Here is an 18,293-nt window from a genome sequence, read left to right on the forward strand (position 1 = left end):
CTGGGGGCTGGGTGGCAGTTTTGAAAGCTGTAATGACTGCGGCCGTTAAACTCATTGTGCTGTTGATGCCCCCCCCCCACACCCACCCCTCTAACTCCTTAGTCTGAGCCTAGGAGACTGAATAGCTGTTCCTTTGGGCCCTTAGAGGCACCTTTCAACCCAGTTCAGAGGGTATTTAGTTTCACAAAGATGCTAATCTTGTATGGCGTGGGGCCCCTAAAAGCTGATCCCAGCAGTTAAACCTCTAGCTTCATCACAGGGGGGTTTGTTGATAGTGCCTGGGATTGCCTGGGTAGGTTTTTGCCCTCCTCAATTGTACGTTTGCTACTGCTGCCATCACATTAATGATTGATTAAATGCAAGTAAATACATCACTCTCCGTAGTAAGGAATTGGACAGGCTCACGCCATCTGAGCCACGTGCTGGACGTCCCAGCAGAGGGATGCCTTCTGCATCAACGTGAAGGGGTTAATCCCTCCCAAGCTCTTGGAGGGTGCCACCCATGCTAAGGTCAGCAATTTCTTATTCCTCGACCACTGCCCACCAACCGAAAATATGTCTGCAAACTATTTGCAACTCTTTGTCCTCTTTCCACGAGAGACCATGGCTTTGCTGTGCAGTTTGGCCTCAGAATCTCCCTCAGAATTCAACTCTGGCTTACATTTTTTCCATTTATTATTGCCACCATTTTAGACAAGTTGTGACTACACCATGATACCGTGTGAAGATCGTTCAGTATGCTATTCTATCCTTTTGGTGAGCTCATAGTAACATAAACGATACAGATACATTTGTCATCAGACCCTACACAGCCTTTCACCTTTCTGAAATGGCTACCTCTCAGTTGAGCAATAATAGTACCTATCATATAAGCTGTGTGACTGGGTTGCGATATGAGGATAACTCGGGAGGCTGACCTTTGCCTCAGCACACATACTCTCAGTGTGCTAGAAACCCACAAAAGGGAACTATCTTCATTCCGCATATTACAGTCTGCCTCTTTTGGAGTTCTTCTGGAAGGTTTGGTTCTTGATCAGTTGTGCTGGTCTCTGTATGCCCCGGCAAACTCTCATTCTTTGAAATCCCCTCAACGAGGCACTACTGAAGAGGACAGGGATCTACGACCAATTCCTGTGTGAGTCCCCCTCAACCCCCCCCCGTGCTACTACAGACACATGTGTATCCCGATGCCCTTGCTTGTTAGCCCCTGTTGAGACCTCATTGGTACAGTCTAAAGGGTCTGGTATTCTTTGTGGCTCATCAGCCATTGGTGAACTCCTTGGGACTGGAGGGGACCCAGGCCTGGTTGCTGGAGGCACCACACAACTTGACCTGCTTTTTGGCACTTCAGAGCGTGAACTAGTTCTCCGGTAGACCCATGCCCCTCGGGCGTAGACCGTCCAGTCCTATTTTTATCCTTTGCTGTCTGTTCATTGTAGTTTTACTATTTCCATTATGAATGCAGGATAGCATGTCCCAGAATGCAAAAGAAAATCAGGACTGCATGTCTGCTTGACAAATAGTATGAAAATACTGACCAATACAGTAGTTAGTAGTTTACAAGTGTAAATAACAAGCCCAATGGACATCATTGCACCCACCTGGAAAATATAGCATTATGCAATAGAAACACATATAAACATGTTTAAAAGTCCTCAAAATGTGCACTCGCCACTAGCTATTGGCTATTTTCGGTGTGCTGTGTGTCTGTAGGAAATGCGGTGACACATGACTTTTCTTTATACCTGGCTTTGTAAATTTCAGCCTGAAATGGTTACCCCTGATGTTTAACACTGCTTTGCGCACTTTGCCCAAAACAATCTTGCTACCCCATTAAGCGCTTTTGCCCTTCTCCGAGCCCTAAAAGATGTTTATGTTTGACTCCCCATGATATCCTTAGTTTATCAGACTGCAGCAAACCAGCCTGGACCCCCTTCCTGTGCTAGCATCCTCTCTTTATCCTGTTTTGCAGTTACTCTGTGAGTAAGTGCTAGACCACTCACACTTTCTCTCTGGCACTTCCTACTTCCTGCCTGTGATTGGACCCCATGGCCGATCTCCATACTCTGGCCCATCGAGCATATTCCAAGAGCTGGAAAATATACATTTTAACTCATTGGTCTGACCCAATAATTTGTCTGCAAATTCTAGTAATCGATGGGTGTAAAAAACGCACCAGAAATGTGGCTAGTCTATTTGCACAAATGGCTACTGATACTAATGTATTCAGTACTCTTACCTCCATGTTATGATTATTTTGTGCGAACTGTTTAATGATGAAATCTAGAGGTATTGGTAAAACAGTGGCAAGTGCTATGTTCTAGCAGGCTATGCTATCAGCTGTTTTGATGACAGGACTGATTTGAGCAGAGTAGGGGTGGAGCTGCAGCATGGAGGCATTTCTTGTTTCATAGTCATCAATCCAATTATTTTCTCATTTAAAATCGTTGATGTATTACCCAATGTTCTGTATGACAATATTATTTTCAACGTTTCACCAAATACTGTAAAAAAAGAACAAAGGGCCTGATTCATGGAATTTCTTGCATGGTTCAACGTGACCTTGCACTGCTGAAAAGTGACTTTGCACTGCCGACACACACTTTGCACAGTTCCATGAATCAGGGTGTATTTATGCAGTGCAAGGTCATTTGTACTAACTTTGCACTGCAAAAATACACTTTGCACAGTTCCATGAATCAGGGTTTGTGTCCGCAGTGCAAAGTCACTTTGAACCGTGCAAAATATTCCATGAATCGGCTTCAACGTCCTCATTGAGATGCAAAGCCGAAAACGGGTTCGATTCAACGTCTTGTTTGTGTGCAAGAGGAATTTCTCCTACATGTCTTCAGGTACTCTTTTCCTGGCTGTGATTGAGTTTTCATCCCAATAAAAGATGTCTGAACATTGTTGATTCATTTTGAGGCTGGCACAGTAGTACCTGAATTGGGTTTTCTAATTGTGGTTCTATAATGAGAGCAAACCTTCAGTTTGGATGTTGAGGACTTGTGAACACTCTTATTTAGTGAACATTGATTATTTTTCCAGACTGCCAACAGCTTACTCTGGGCTCTATTCAACATCTCTCGTAATCCACACGTGCAGGATAAGCTACTGGAAGAAATCCAAAGCCTCTTGACGCCGGATCAAATTCCCAGCGCCGAAGACCTAAAAAGGATGCCTTACCTCAAAGCCTGCCTGAAAGAATCAATGAGGTAACATATAACCGCCTCTCGTTATCTATCATTGTTTATAATATCAGAATCCAACGTGGTTCTCTCCTTCTCGCCAAGGGCAAGTAGACACAGTCATTGAAGCAGTAATGGGTACACAGCAAAAATAACCAAAGAAAAACCCCCAAGTTTGAAGAAAAAAAGATAAACCAAATGAAATTCAGAATATACCCCCAAGATCATTGTTTAAATATGAGAAATTGGCCAAAATCTTTCAAACAGGAAAATCGTTCTCAATTATTTTCAGGATTACACCCTCCGTGCCATTTACAACTCGTACTCTTGATAAAGATACACGACTTGGAGAGTACCTGCTGCCGAAAGGAGTGAGTAGAATAACTTTATTTCTACAAGTTAGGAAAGTTATAGCATCTGCGAATGGAACTATAAATGCGACATGAAAGTGAAAGTTGTAAATTCCTCTGAAATGTTTAAAAAAATATATTTATTTATATATGACCAAAAATATATTTATATATGTGACCATGCAGTTTCATCCCCTGTGCCATTATCCGCTTGTTAAGCAGTACATTGTGTTATTCAGTTCATGCATAGTAGAGAATATGCTGTTGCGATATAAATGCTGTTGATGTTCTCCTACCCACCAATAATGACACTATGACCACTCATAACCATTTGTTAAACATGGATTTGCGGGCAGAATGGTGCACAAATCCAGTTTTTATTGGTGCAAATAATCCATGAATCATAATCATATACTTTTCGTCTCATGTTCAATGTTCAGCAGCCCTCTATATACCACTGCATGCAAATTAGTTACAACAAAAGTGCTTAAGACACAGTGAGAATACAGATGATTACTCTGGGATTCCGTCTGCTTCCAATGCCACCTGATTTGTCTGTGCATCTCCCCTGGTGCTCAGTGCTAATGGTATGTCAACAATTAATGGGTTGTGTGATGCTGGAAATGCCTTATGGAGGCACAGGGCCTCTTGTCCTTGTCCTAACACTTCTCTATGTGTGTTTTCTGTATGTCACTCTGCATGTGCAGACTATTATCGTCTCAGAATTTCAAGGGCACTGAGCGACTGTTGTTTTACCCCTTGTTTCCCACCCTCCTTGAGCGCTTTGAAACACTTGCTGGTGTATAGGTGCTATATTAAATAAACAATACCATACCATGTTTTCTGCCACTGAAGTCCCACCTGGACCTCTGGCAGTGCAGCTCTTCATTCTTATCTTTTGGTGAAAGGAACATCACCCATGGGATACCCCTATGGCACCCATGGGTGGGGGTACACCCTTGTACCCCTTATGTGTGTTTAGGACACCTGTGTGTTGCCCACAGAGCAAGGTATGGGCTGGTGGCAGCTACATGCTGACTTGGCAGTAGTTCTAAGTGTCCTCCATCTGTGGAATGCCCAGGCCCTGCCAAAGGAATTAATTGATTGCTGATAGGAGGCAAGATGGCCCCTGTGGCCTCTTGGTTTCTATTGACTTGTACCTTGTTTCCCAAAGTCCTGGGAAGCCTGGACTCTGTCCCTTCCTCCTGAATGGTTGTTGGGTGAAAACACCATTTATGTCTCCGTAGTTCCCTTTGCCCCTGACTGGTTGTTGGGTGGAAATACCATATATGGCTCTGGGGCTGCCTCCTGTCAGATTACCTGAAGCATTCCCAGGTGTTGTGTGTTGTGGGTACACCCTAAGGGTGGGGCCTGTGTGAATGAAGTATTAAGTGAACTTCCATTCTCTACTGTCGGTGTTTGGTTTCTGTGTGTGTGACACAATGAATGAGATAGCCCCGCCTGAAACTGACATGAATGCAGTGTAGTGTGCTGAAAGGCTGGGTACTTGCCCCAATCCATATCTTTTTGTTATCGGTGTCTGGGTGGAGTGAATGGCCTGAATGCCTGAGCCTGAATTGCAGTGTGCCTGCATGAATAACCTACTGTGTGGTTGGCTGACTGAGCCTGGCTCAGGTAGAGTGATTGAGAGGCAGATGTGTATATGTGGGGTCCTCTCGCTTACCAATTTGTTCAGTAGCTGAAGTTGAAGCTTAGCAAGAAGAAGCTGCTCCTTGAAGGCCAGCTGGAAGAAAAGTCCGCTGCTGCATTTCTTCAAGAATCCAAAAGCTGTCGTGTCTCCCAAGGACTGATCCAGAGAGGGCCTGAAAAGGAGACCTTTCCCTGAGCTATGAGGGACCATTATGCAAAGCTGCTACTCTTCATCGAAGTATCCTGGAAGCCAGTCTTGTGTGCCTGCCATCCAAAGTAGGGGTCTTCGAAGTCCAGAAGAGGAGTGCCGGATATCTCGAGCCAGAGAAGTCCATTGGTGTCGCCTGGGTCTGGAGGTCTGTTTTGGGGCCCGTGGAAGCCTGTGCTGTGTACCACCCAAAAGAGGGGGTACCCTGGCATAGTGCTGCTGGACACCCAGAGCTGCGAAAGTTACAAATTGTCTACAAACATTTGAAAGGACATCCTTGCTGTCACCACTGAGCTCTTTTTCCCCTCTGGAGAGAGCCCAGAGTCGTTTGGTGCCGTGGGAGGTCTGCTGGTGGGTTTCCTGCCACCAGAAGCAATCAAAGTCGTCTTGAGGGTCCAGACTTGGTGAGGGTCTGCGGTCCACTCCAGGGGTCGAGTCCAGGTCACCAGAAGCCATCCAAAGGTTCAGCAACGAAGAACCGAAAGTCAGTGAACTGCAATATTCCGAAACCGACACCAAAAGTGACCTATGCACCCGCGCCGCCAGAAGGGTCCCAGGGGTCTTACTTATCTCACCCACCAAGCCTTTAAGGAGACCACAGCAAGTTTCTTCTTCACAGGACTTCTACAGTCTGAGAAATCGTCGACCAAAGGAGAACACCACGAAGAGCCAAAATGCTGCTGCCATTCCAAAAGACTTTGGTTCCTTTTTATTCTTGGACTCAGCATCCCAGTGGCCCCTTCTTCGAAAGGGGGTCCATCCTCAGAGGGAATTGTTGTGTAAAGCTGAGAAACTCTGCCACTTCGCCTGCCAAGGCACCAGAGGTACTGTGATGAGGAACCGCATCTTCTAGCCTCAGGAGTCATCCAGGGATCCCAGATGCGTCTTGTATCCTGTTCTCCTGTGACCTCCCAGTTACTTTGGGGTGGTAGAACCTTTTAAAAGAAAGCTCAAAGTTATTGAACAATATTGGACTGGGCTGTAAAAGGCAACATAAGTTACTCCCTAACCTTTCTATTACATGTTGCCCAGGTGGGGGGATCCTCACTCAGATTTACTTGTCGAGTCTAAAGAAAGCATTCTGCCATTGTTCATAACTACCCTGCCTTTCTTTCCTATTCTATGCTGGTTACACATTATTTAAGAATTCACCTGCCATTTAAAACTGTCTGCATTTAGTGCAGTTCTTACTGAATTTAGGTAGTGTGTAGTACCACCTAGATTGTATATTTAACATTCTCTGAATAAGTATTCCATGTACAAATTGTTATTTTTTATATGTATATTGGTAGCAAACCCTATTTTATATAAAAAGCTGTGTTATCACCTAACGTAGTGTGTGACATTCCTTTGTGGTGGCTTTGGGGAATCACTGTACTTAAGAACCAGCCCGCATCACCTCCTGAAAGCGTAAGCCTGGCTGCTTGCCACGTTTTACCAATTTGAGAGCCTTGCTGGGGTTGTTCTGTGCCTTTACTCTACCATATAGTGGGCAGAACTACAGATACCTCCTCCAGTCTTAACAGGTTGACTGAAAGTAAAACCCTGGGAGCTTCTTTTGTTTGTATTTGTGCACATTTCATATAGAAAAAATGTCTGCAATAAATTCTGTACATTTACACTGGTTCTCAAGATGAACGTACGACTCTGAAATGGATGAAGGAATGTACAAACCCAGATGGTATGGGCCATGGTATAGGCCACAGTGCCAATATTGAGGCAGTAGAGACCATAGGTAGACCATAAGCACCTCTGAGAGACTCCCCAGCCAATAAGTTGACGAGTTACCTGTTTCTTAGTAGCTGTTTCAAGCAAGGGTTCCATGCAGTGGTCAAGTCCTAAAAATTGAAACGGGGGGACTCATCAACAAACGCAATGGGGTGTGACATCGCCAGAAATTAGCATATCAAGGTGAAATATGCCCATTTCATTAAATTGGCTTTGTATAACCACCCAAATTGAACAGGGCGAATGGCATTTGCCTTTCATGAAATCAACACACACACAAAACCAAGAGAGGATATTTTCTTCTAATAGTGTTTTTGAAAACTTTAAAAGGTGTGCATGTTTTAAACTCCAAGAATCAATACAAAGGTTTTCCCTGGGACTTTGCAGTACTGAAATAGGAAATTTCACTTTTAGTTGTTTGTTATTTTTCATCAAGTTATATAGTTTAGTGGTGGAGTGGCGGCCTACAAATTTCCCGACTGTGGTTTGATCCCTGAGGTCAGCTTCAATTCAGAAATTCAAGGAGGACATTCAATGTTTCTAATTTTAGCTGGGGGGACCGAGTCCCGCTCTGAATAAAGTGGGTGGACTCCACCCCGCTGCGTGTACCCTCGGCTTGAGCCCTGGTTCCATGCCAGCTGCCAGTACTTCTCCTGCTCAACATTATTTACTTTCAGCCACTTGACCAGACTATCATCCTCTGGACCCATGGAATTTCACATCCTTCCCATAGCCCCTTGCCACCCACTCCCCCTACCTGACTTGCCTGGGCTCACCCTCCATGGTCATCCGTGCCTTTCTTCTATAAGCTCAGGCTGGCGAGCCATTATTGGCTTCTTCGTCGCTTGGAGCCCTAAAGTATTGCCTCAAAAATGTATTTACTGCTGCAATAGGCACCACTTGACATTTGAACATGTTCGGACCATAAGTGCTTTCTTAAACAAGTGTTTATAGAATTGTGCACCAGGAGGCTGAGGTCATACATGACCCGTAAACCTTGCTACACCCCTATGTCCCGTGTTGTCCTGGAGCTCATGCCATTATTGATGGTGATGCAATCAGGAAGGAGGGTGTGAGGTTCATTGAGATAGCCCAACATGAGCAATAATGGTGTATCTTTCAGTAAGGAGGTTTGTCATTAGCACCCACCCTCAACGGAATACATTTCTGAACTTAAAAAGTGCCGCTGATCCCTCTTGCTTCCAGTGTCTGTGGGGTTAATGTTAACCCTACAAACGAAACACATTTACTGACAAACATTAACCTGCAATCTCCTGAATGGTCTAGGTGCAGTTGCAGGAGGTCTGTTGTTTCTCATACTATCATTAGATGGTCAACTATTTGGTTGAACTAATTTGGTCATTGTAACCAAGTGGCCACAGAGTGAGGAACAAGTGCAGCAGGGCGGGAGGAGTCCCTAAAGACACTCTGTGGATTTTGAGAAGGGAGGCGATACTGAGGAGCACAATGTCATGTGGGGAAGAAGTTGCATAATGAAACCCGCTTGATTCCAAGGAAGGCACCTAAGAAATGAAAGCGGCTCCTTTCATGCTGTGTCCTGTTTGTTAAGCACTGTTTAACCATGTCTGTACCTCGCCGTGTATAGCAGTGTTTTTTTTAGTTTTCATAAACTGTTCTTGATTGCGTTTCAATTTCACAGACGGTACTGACGATAAACAACCATGCCTTAGGGTCCAATGAAGAGTGCTTCAGTGACTGGAGTCAGTTTGTACCCGAGCGCTGGCTTCAGGAGAATAGCGCCATCAACCCGTTCGCGCATGTGCCGTTCGGCATTGGGAAACGGATGTGTATCGGGCGGCGTTTAGCGGAGCTCCAGCTGCAGTTAACGCTGTGTTGGGTAAATATGAATTTACTACTCTGAAGTGACACACCATCTCCCTTGACCCGTGGCCAATCACAAGAGAGCAAACTGTCATGTAATACTTTCTTTACGATAGAGTAAAACTTCACTCTAATACTAACAAGGCACATAAAAGAATATAATTAATGGAAATGTAAAAACACTTTGGGATTCTACATGGGTGAGGGGGACAGGGAGGGGTCCACATCGACAAGCAGGAGGCTTGGGAATAAAACACCACACTAGAATAGCACTAGGTTTCACAGCGATGTCTTGAAATGTGAACAAATCACATAATCAATGATCCGCCCAAAGTATGAGTCTAGCATTCATTTCCCTATCAAAAATGAAGGTCTACAATTAACAACAAGCAAAGTTATGTGAGCCTAAATAAATCTCCACTGAAACGAACACAGGGAATAAAATGCACCAGGTTGTTGTCATTGTGTATCACACAGCTTTTTTTTTGCATGCCTACAATTTGTAATCGCCCACCTTTTGCACCTCTTATGAAACAATAGCCTCTCCGAATTATGCAAGGTTTGCCACCATCTCACTTTAATTTCACTTCATTGTGCTTAAGTTAAAAAAAGCGCCCTTTATTGTGCTTAAGTTAAAAAAAACAACTTTGCAAGACAAGCCAGAGCCAAGCGCTTTTGATCTTAGAATGTGTCAGAGCACTGGGAGCAGCGGATTACTGGAAGTTCAGTGAATTAAGGCAGTTGAGGAGGAGTATGAACTTTTGATTTGACCTGATTTAGAGTCCATGGAGAACGTTTTTGCCAGATTCCAAATCCAGTCAAATTTTGGCCCACTTCCAACAATGACATGCACTCAACATTCAATTTACACCTTTATGATGTTTGCACATTTGCATTGGAAAACATCTATGTTTAAACTAGTTAATCAAAGCAAAGGTGAAACATGTCATGTCGTGAAGGCTGTGTTCGCTTCACACTCATTTGTCAGCCAAAGGGTACACTCTCCAACCATGATGGATCGATCTGAGGCACGTTTCTCCGTGGCCGGACTCCTCAGAATACTGCATTCAAGAGATCTCAATGGCGTGGCAAGTACAGCATGCATTGTCAAAGCCAATATATGTTGCCCCCAATAATGCCATGATATGCCTAGCGTGGTCGCCATAAGGTTAGGTTTAACCTCATACATTCAGCTGCCGCCATCAGATGCTACGTGCAAGGGAGGTGGGGAATTGCAGGAAGGGAGTAGAGGGAAGAGACCTAAAATGTTCTGACTAGGCTATGAGGCGATTTGGAACGAGCAAGTGCTGAACATGAAAAAAAGAGGAGCGGAGGAGGAGGGAGCGGAGGAGGAGGGAAGTGAAGGAGGGGAAGAGGGTAACAAGTAACCAAATGCTGGGACAGTTCGGTAAACTGCATTTAGGAAAACCAGACATGCAATTATGACAATCCGGTATGAGTGCTTGCAGCCTGGAAAAGACACGCCTCATGGAATGAGGGGCTACATCAGGTATGCAGGTGAAGTAAGTAAAGCAAAAATGGAAAGCCTAACACCGAGATGCCAAAGGCTACGTCAGATATCACTTCAAGTCAAACAAAGGAAACAAAGCATACACATTAGCATAATGGACTGGAGTATGTAAAAAGCAATAGCACAGACTGCGAAAAGTCAAGAACGGTGGATGCAGGTAGGTTAAAATTCAATGCACAGCAAAGCATGCAAGAATCAAGTACAGTGAGTGCAGGTAGGTCAAATTAGAGTGCACAGCATAGACATCAAATTAGTCAAGACCAGCGGATGCATGCATGTCCAATACGTGCACAGCTCATACAGCTAAATGTCAACAGGAGGATATGGCAGAGGGGCAGTACAGAAGGAGGGTAGAGAAGGGAGCAAGCTAGGAGAGACAGTCAGCAAGGGTTGCTAGGGTACACCGGAGTGTGAAATATAGTTAGAAGAGGTAGAAAAAGGCTAAGGGGTGCAGGCAATGGAGAGACATGGGTCTCCAATACTAAGGGTAACCGCAGACAGAAACCAGGCAAGGGCAATTAATGAGGAGGTAAGGAGAGGGCGTAGCAAGATGCGAGAGGGTAGGGTAACAGGGGAGAGCTTCTAACGCAGGGTCAAGTGGAGCGTGGAAGGCAGGACAGGAGGCCGGGCCATGAGTCAAGGGGAGACGGGAGCGCAGGACCTAACGAGGACTAAGCTGCACCCGACAGAGGTGAGGTGAGAAGGGGGAGGGTGTGACAGGGAGGGGGCAAACACGAACCATTATGAGAGACAAGGAAGAAGCGGAACAGGGGGAAGTGAAGTGAAAAAGTGAGAAAAAGAATGGAGCAGAGGGAGGGGGCAGCAAAAGAAGGGATGTAGAAGGCGAAGGGTAAGGGTGGAAAGAAGGCAGGAGGAGCGAGGGGATTAGAGGAGGATAAAGGGAAAGTGAGGGAGAAGCCTTCTTACCTTACGGTATGAAGAGTGAGCGAAACAGTGAGCAACCAGAGCAGGAAACATCAGGTAGATGAAGCGATGGAGAACCCGGAACAAAGTGGGCAAAAGGGCTGGCACCCTTGCACCAACAGCACCCAGACAGGCACCGGCAGGGTGTAATCCTTCTCGAGGTCCTCCATCGGGGGCCGGCGTCGCCTGCTGGCTCTTCGCTGATTGGATCCTTTAAGCAGCTATCCGCCAATCAGGTGAAAAGCAGGCTGCCCAAGGGCTGAAGCAAGCTCATACAGCAGCTGTGGACGAGGCATCTGCCATTTTGAAGGAGCCAAATGCTCTGAAGTAACAAAGGAGGCCACTGCCGGACCTGCAACCAAGTCTGCTCCACCACCATGGCTCTGCAAAGAGTGAAACAGTGAGCAGGAACGACTCAGTGACAGTGTTATGACACAATGTCGTCACTAGTGACGAAAGCAGTATAAAATATTTGTTCCCCACCCTCATTGGTTACCCCCTATGTCCACATCACTAGCCCTCTATAGTACCTCAGCCGATTGCCCATACCCAATCTGTTCCCACCCTCCAGCACATAGTCATTTTCCCCATTTCCTTAAGGTCTATTTACATGATTGGCAGCCCCTTGAGAATGTTAATCTCCCCATGGGCCGAATCACATAATGTACATCGGGACATTGACATGAGCTCAGTGGGTACTTTCAAGGTCAAATTAGCCTTTTAGAATGAAGAAGTGCATTTCGTGATCCCAGACATGCAGGCGCCCCCATCATGCCTCCCTGTCGCAAGACGGGATTTGTTGGCATTGCCCCGTGCACCTCATAGTACAAATCACAAGACAGCACAGAGCACTGGGCTCCCCCTTACAGCTTCCCCTCCTCGGAGCTTCACCTGGGCCTCTCCAGGACCACACTAATCACCCAGGTTGTGAGGGATTTAGGAGTTCCGTTTGTGGGCTTCTGGCAGTTCAAATAGGATGACCATTCTCCTGGGGGTGCTGGTGCCCTATATCTGGGAAGGGTTGTTTTGGCAGCTCAGGACCTCTGCCCCGACTCCCATGGGTTTGTCCATCGGGATGAGCGCAGCCCTACTTGTTGTTCAGCCAATCACATTCCTTTCTGATTTCGCAGGCCTGCAACATGATGCAACTAAGGGTTTTATCTAGCAGGCCTCCTTATTTAATGCTTTGGCTGGGAAAGGGGATGAGAAAGCGCTTCAGGATTAGGTGCCATGATGCGCTGCTGCTTTTACCGCAGCCTGTGCCAAACTAAATCTCAAGCAGTGCTTCAGTGTTTGCTGTCTTGGGACTGGGGGTTGCCTGTTACATTGGTCATTCTTGTCGCTTCATAACTATATTATATTAACAAACACAGACACACACCCAACATCTGGGCCTTCTTGAAATGCATGATCCCCAATGCCTTTGCACCACACACTACCTCTACTTCGCATATTGCACACCCCTCTGCCCCTTACATTTGTGAATCTTCATTTCTTCGCGTTGTTAATATATTTTCCTCAACCTGAATCGTTTGGAGTGGGACGAGAGCTGGATATGCATGCCAACATTGTCCAGGGTCTTTGCTCCAGGCACACTCTATTTACCTATGCAGATTAGTTGAAAATGGAGGTTCACTCCCTGCTTTTTGCGTGTGTAAATTTCACCCTATCATCACAATGTGTGCACACATATTTTAAATGTAAACCTTTGAAAATCGCCTACAATATTGTCTTTTGAATAACACACAATTTCTTTGTGCATATTGATTATTCCCGGCAAATTGCAAAGGAGAGTCGGGAGTCTAATAAAGAGTGAAAAGAAAGACTACTACTAGTATTTCCAATCAGGTCCCAGATAGTCCTTCACCTAGGCCCAACTGGAATATACTCTCTGTGCAACCATGCACCATTCGGATGGTAATCTTGGAAGGGATGCCAGGAAAACCAAAACCATCCACATCCAATTTGTACACCGAAAAACCACTCTACAGTTCTCAGAAAGCCAGCTGAGAAGAGTTGAAAGACTCTGCTGTTGAAATGTAGATAACATGAGGATGGGAAACTGTTGGTGGGATACATTCATGTCATTAATGGAATATAGACTCTGCGTTGACATTTTCTTGGAAAAATCGACATTATATGGTACAGCTTGTAGTATTCCTATTATGCATGTTCAAAGCTGAATCAGGACTGCCAGTGGAGGTTGCACAAAGGACTTACAGTGCAATCTGCGGAACTCCTGCTCATTGGACCAATCGTCTGGCCTCAGAATGTTGTACAGACAGACTTCAGACTAAAAAGCTGTGTATGTTAGGACCTCACAAATCATTTTGGCTTCAACATGGATATTTTTGCACCTGCCTGGGAAATAAGCCACCTAACCCACCTGACTAAAGTAGAATTAATGAGAGGAAAGGTTACAGAAGGAGATGCATAACTGATCAGTGGACTTTCTGTCGCTAGCCTTCTGCAAGTCACAGGCTTTAGAACATCTGACCACACAAAGTTTGTGAAAAGAAAAAAACGTAAAACGTCAATGATAATAAAAACTGGTTCAAGTGCACCAGTGAAGCGCAAAGGTTTTCCTGGAACTTTAACTGTTTGCTTCCACATTTTATGAAAATGTTCCTGCTGTCAGAGAGGTTACCTTGATAATGTTGCGGTTGTGCACCCAACCCTTGGGATTTCCCTGCCCTTGCACTTAGCCAGCGGCCTCCCCCTGGGACCCCTCGCACTTTCCTCCTGGGCTCTGACCATCACTTGCCCATACCTTCTCCCTCCCGCCTCCCTTCACTCCCCTATCTCCTGCACTACTCATCACTGCACTTGCGCGTCCGAATTGTCACAAGGGCTAATAGGAGCATGATTGTATACTTACTGTTTTTTTGCCAATATTACTTGTTCCCTCCCCACTTGTCTTGTGGTACCTGGAAACACCATTTTGTTGTATAGGCACCTAAGAAATGCTCAATAAATAAATACAAAATAAACACCATTGTCGCTATTATCTAAATAGAAAAGACAGTCATCCTACTGTAAGGATGCAGAAGTATGGCTCGGACACTATGGTGGCATATTTTTGGATATAGAATTTTATTAATAAAAAGTGGGTTGGAAAAATGCCTCTCTATCCCTAAAACTAAGAAGGGTTTCCCTGGCTCAAAGAAACTAGTGTAATAGTCAGGAAGTCTGAAACTAAAAAGTCTGTCTCTGTAATTTCCCAAAACATACTCCTGTCCCTAGCACTAATAATCAAAGATAACTGTGCAAGGATTCCCAACGTAAAAAGTGTTTGTTGTGTTTCAAACCAACAGAAAAGTTTCCAGTTTCTCTGGTAATAAAAGTGATGCCAAAAGATGTTCCAAAATACAAGACTCCAAAGATAGGATGGTGCTCCTTTCCCCTAGACTTCTTCTGAACTTAAATCACTGGATAATTCATGAGGAACTGTTTCTTAGCTTCACAGTTCTTGGATCCTACCAGCTTGGCATGCTCTGATAGCAATCATCGGATTACTTTTATCAGTCCTAGGGTTCTTGACTCTCTTGTGTGGGTGTGGGTCCCAGACTAACACTTCTTTATACAGCTTGGTTAACTCTCCTGCCAAGCAAGGGTTCTCCTATGGGCTGTCTTTTTTCCTCTCACAGGGTCACAGGCTCTCTTCTCTTTCAACCTTGGTTTCCCATATGCCAAGTATACAACTGTCTCATTTGCTTTAGGGGCCCAGACCCTCTTGGAGGTTCCCGGGCAGCTGTGTCTCTTTAGGTGGTTCCGCTAGCCTTTGGGCATCTAGCAGGGTCTGCAGCGCCTCTGCAGTCTGATGCCTTTCTCTGGCTGCGCCTTCCTTCTTGCGAATTCCCCTGGCAACAACCTGAGTAGTCGTCTCTTGATGGACCACACTTGCGTTATCTCTTTTCAACGGCCCGGGCCAGCTGCTTCCCTGCACTGCTCCCGATAATTCTCTTCGGGGGACAGCTCTCTCCCTCTCGCGTCTCTTCTCCGCTTTGGTCTGAGCTTGATCTTGAACTGCCTTCGAACTCCCACATGGGATTGAGGTATTGCTTTGGGCCAATCACTGGCCTTTGGAAACTAGACCGCTCATTCTGCTTCTTACCAGTGATCTTTAAACTTACGGCCATATTCTCCCTCACAGTACCAGCCTTAAATCTACATGCAATATTTTGTACTTTCTGGGTTTTTAGTGTTGTCATGTTGGTTAGATTACCTGACCTGACAACAAAATATATCGGCTCTATCCAGGGTGGGGGTAGAATGAGCCGGTACAATAGCAGAGCGAGTAGAGCGCTCACTTTGATATCTGTGCAGAGCCTGTTGTCGCAGGTTTGAATCCCGGAAGGGCCAAACTCAGCCTTTCATCCTTCCAAGGTCGATAAATGATCATCATACACCGTGGGTAATAATAAGCAGAGCTCAGATACCTGAGGGTTTGTAGCGCTATATAAATGCGAAATTGTTCTTATTATTATTATTATTATGATTTAGAGTTGGAGAGGGGGTTGAATATGGTAAAGTGGGATAATACAGAGTTTTCTGGTCATCCCCATTCCCATAGGGGGTGTCCTTCCCCATATCATCCTCCCTCGGTGCACCACCCCCAGGGGTACTATTGTACTGTAGCTGCACAGCACTGGCCCCATATGAAAGGTCTCCCCCCCTAGGCGAGAAGGGAGGACATCCTCTGATTTGTCACACCTATCTCGGCTGATCTCCTTGCCCCTGCAAAGGGCTGCATTGCAAGAGCTCCTGTGAGTATGGACTGCCTCTTCAGAGATTTGAAGGCTGGGGGTCAGAGGGTAGCCGCTACCTGATCCTGAACCTGGGGGTGGTATTCTGAGGGTGGATCACAAGGGAGGAGATGGCTGTCAGGGGAAGGTGGTGACTTCGACAAGGGAAATACAGTACTCTTCTCATACCAGTAAAAAGGAAACTTGAATTCCAAAGTTTCTGATGGCCTGCTGCCATTATCCAGAACCCTTTATCTATGAAGTCTTGGAATCCACTTCTGTTTTACCTTTTAAGCAGAATTGTCTGTATTCTTCACTCATATACAACCCCCCTAAAAATTCTTTAACATCTACTGATAATGATGCCTGTTATATAGATACAAATGTGCAACAACATAACTTAAAATGCTAGGGAAATCCAATTCCCAGAAGACTCTAAGTACTGGGACGAAGAAGAGGAGTGAAGAATTAATGAGGATGAACAATATGGCCAATAGTAAAGTGCAGTCTAGTGGTGTCCCTTTAAGCAACAGGAATGCCAGGCTGCAGAGTGAGCACAGCATAAAGCAGAGCTGCAGAGAGAGGCAGATGGGCAGCAGTGCACCAGACTGCAGATGGGAGGAGCTCTCTGATTGCCTTCAATCACCCCAAAGTACCAGAGTGGCATACGATCCAATGGTGGGTATAGGGCTCCAGAGAAGGACTGCAGAGGCGTCGGCAAATACAGACAGGGTTGTCAACAGTGCTGCCTCGATGGAAAGCAGTACCCGTATCGGCAACGTATCGCAAAAATTAGCAGAGAACCTGGAAGTCAGTTGGCCAAGTTACGGATGTCGTACCCATAATAGAACTCTGCCATTTCTGCAAGCCATGAGTCGGAGACGCCCAGAGAAACTGGTGACTATGCCAGTTGCTAGTGGTGACCCCGGGGCGTTCCGACAGGTGCGTGGACAAGAAAGTAGAAGTTTTGAATACCGACAAAATAGAGTTAAAGAGAGAATAAGAGGGCAGGCATGTTGCAATTCTGCTGACATGAGATGTCAGTTGGGGGAAAGCTCGAACAAACATTTATTTATTTATTTATTTGTATTTATTTATTAGCATTTATAAAGCGCACAGCAGCCCTTGGACATCGTGGCGCTGTTACAGAAATACTTGCTGGTTACAGAAGGTACAGAATGCTTACAGATAACATACATTGCCAAGAGTCAAGTGACACTGCTAAAGAGGTTGACAGAGGGAGCTTATGCAAATCCTTATATTGTGATACAAGTGATTACTGATGTCAACAAGGTTGTGTCTCTGTAAAAATACAATTGTGAGAATCTTTAAAAGAAATCTGAATGTTGTGAAGAGACCTGTTAAAGTATCAGATACTGGGTACTGGGAACTTTTTGAGAAAAGATACCTGGCAGAAGAGTACACCAGAGATCTGTAGGAATAAAAAGGAGGATATTTCAGGCAGGCGAGTAAACCAGGATATCCAAACTTTATTGTTGAACCTTCTTTGGGAAAAGATACCTGGCAGGAGAGTAGACCAGGGGATCTATGTGAACCAAAGGGAGGACAAGACGTTTTGTTCTATTGAGTCTTGGTTGAAATTGAACATTTCAGCTGAAGGAGTTTCTGGCAAGGGAATAAAACAGGAAATCCTAAGTTTGTTGGGAAAGAGCTTTGTTATAGCAAGTCCTTGGTGAAAATGAAAATGTTTGCTTTGACCACCCTGATTACTACAAAAGACTGTTTTTTAATATAATTCAATCCTTATTGCAAAAGGAACATTTTCCTTTGGCACCTTAAGGAAAATAGCCAGGGGAAAGACATTTTCATCATCTTTAAGAACTTTGGTGAAACAGAATATTTTCAAATTTCCTTTCCTGAAAGAGTTCGGGGGCAGGTAAACCAAACCTAGAAAACAATGTTTTGCCTAACTTGATTGAAGTCATGACAGAAACTGTATTATACTTTTTTTCTTTTCTATGTTAGTGTGAGGGATAAATGCATTTGGACACAAAGGGCCTCATTACGAGTATGGAGGCAGCCATGCCCTAAATAAGGGCATGGCTGCCTCCATACCGGGTTCCAGTAGCGGGTTCTGTGAGGGAGGAATTACTGGGTCATTCCGAC

General features: G+C 45.1%; 1 protein-coding gene across 1 annotated transcript in view; it reads left to right on the plus strand.

Annotated features, from left to right (window-relative positions):
* CYP24A1 (cytochrome P450 family 24 subfamily A member 1) overlaps nucleotides 1–18,293 on the plus strand; it is an 86,437-nt gene that overhangs the window by 46,147 nt on the left and 21,997 nt on the right. The window contains exons 8-10 of the mRNA XM_069651131.1: nucleotides 3,049–3,215; nucleotides 3,481–3,559; nucleotides 8,785–8,982. Of these exons, the coding sequence (XP_069507232.1) occupies nucleotides 3,049–3,215; nucleotides 3,481–3,559; nucleotides 8,785–8,982 (444 nt within the window). The remainder of the gene's footprint in view (nucleotides 1–3,048; nucleotides 3,216–3,480; nucleotides 3,560–8,784; nucleotides 8,983–18,293) is intronic.

This window comes from Ambystoma mexicanum, chromosome 3p (genome assembly GCF_040938575.1).
Source record: "Ambystoma mexicanum isolate Mex_15411 chromosome 3p, UKY_AmexF1_1, whole genome shotgun sequence".
Classification (NCBI taxonomy): domain Eukaryota; kingdom Metazoa; phylum Chordata; class Amphibia; order Caudata; family Ambystomatidae; genus Ambystoma; species Ambystoma mexicanum.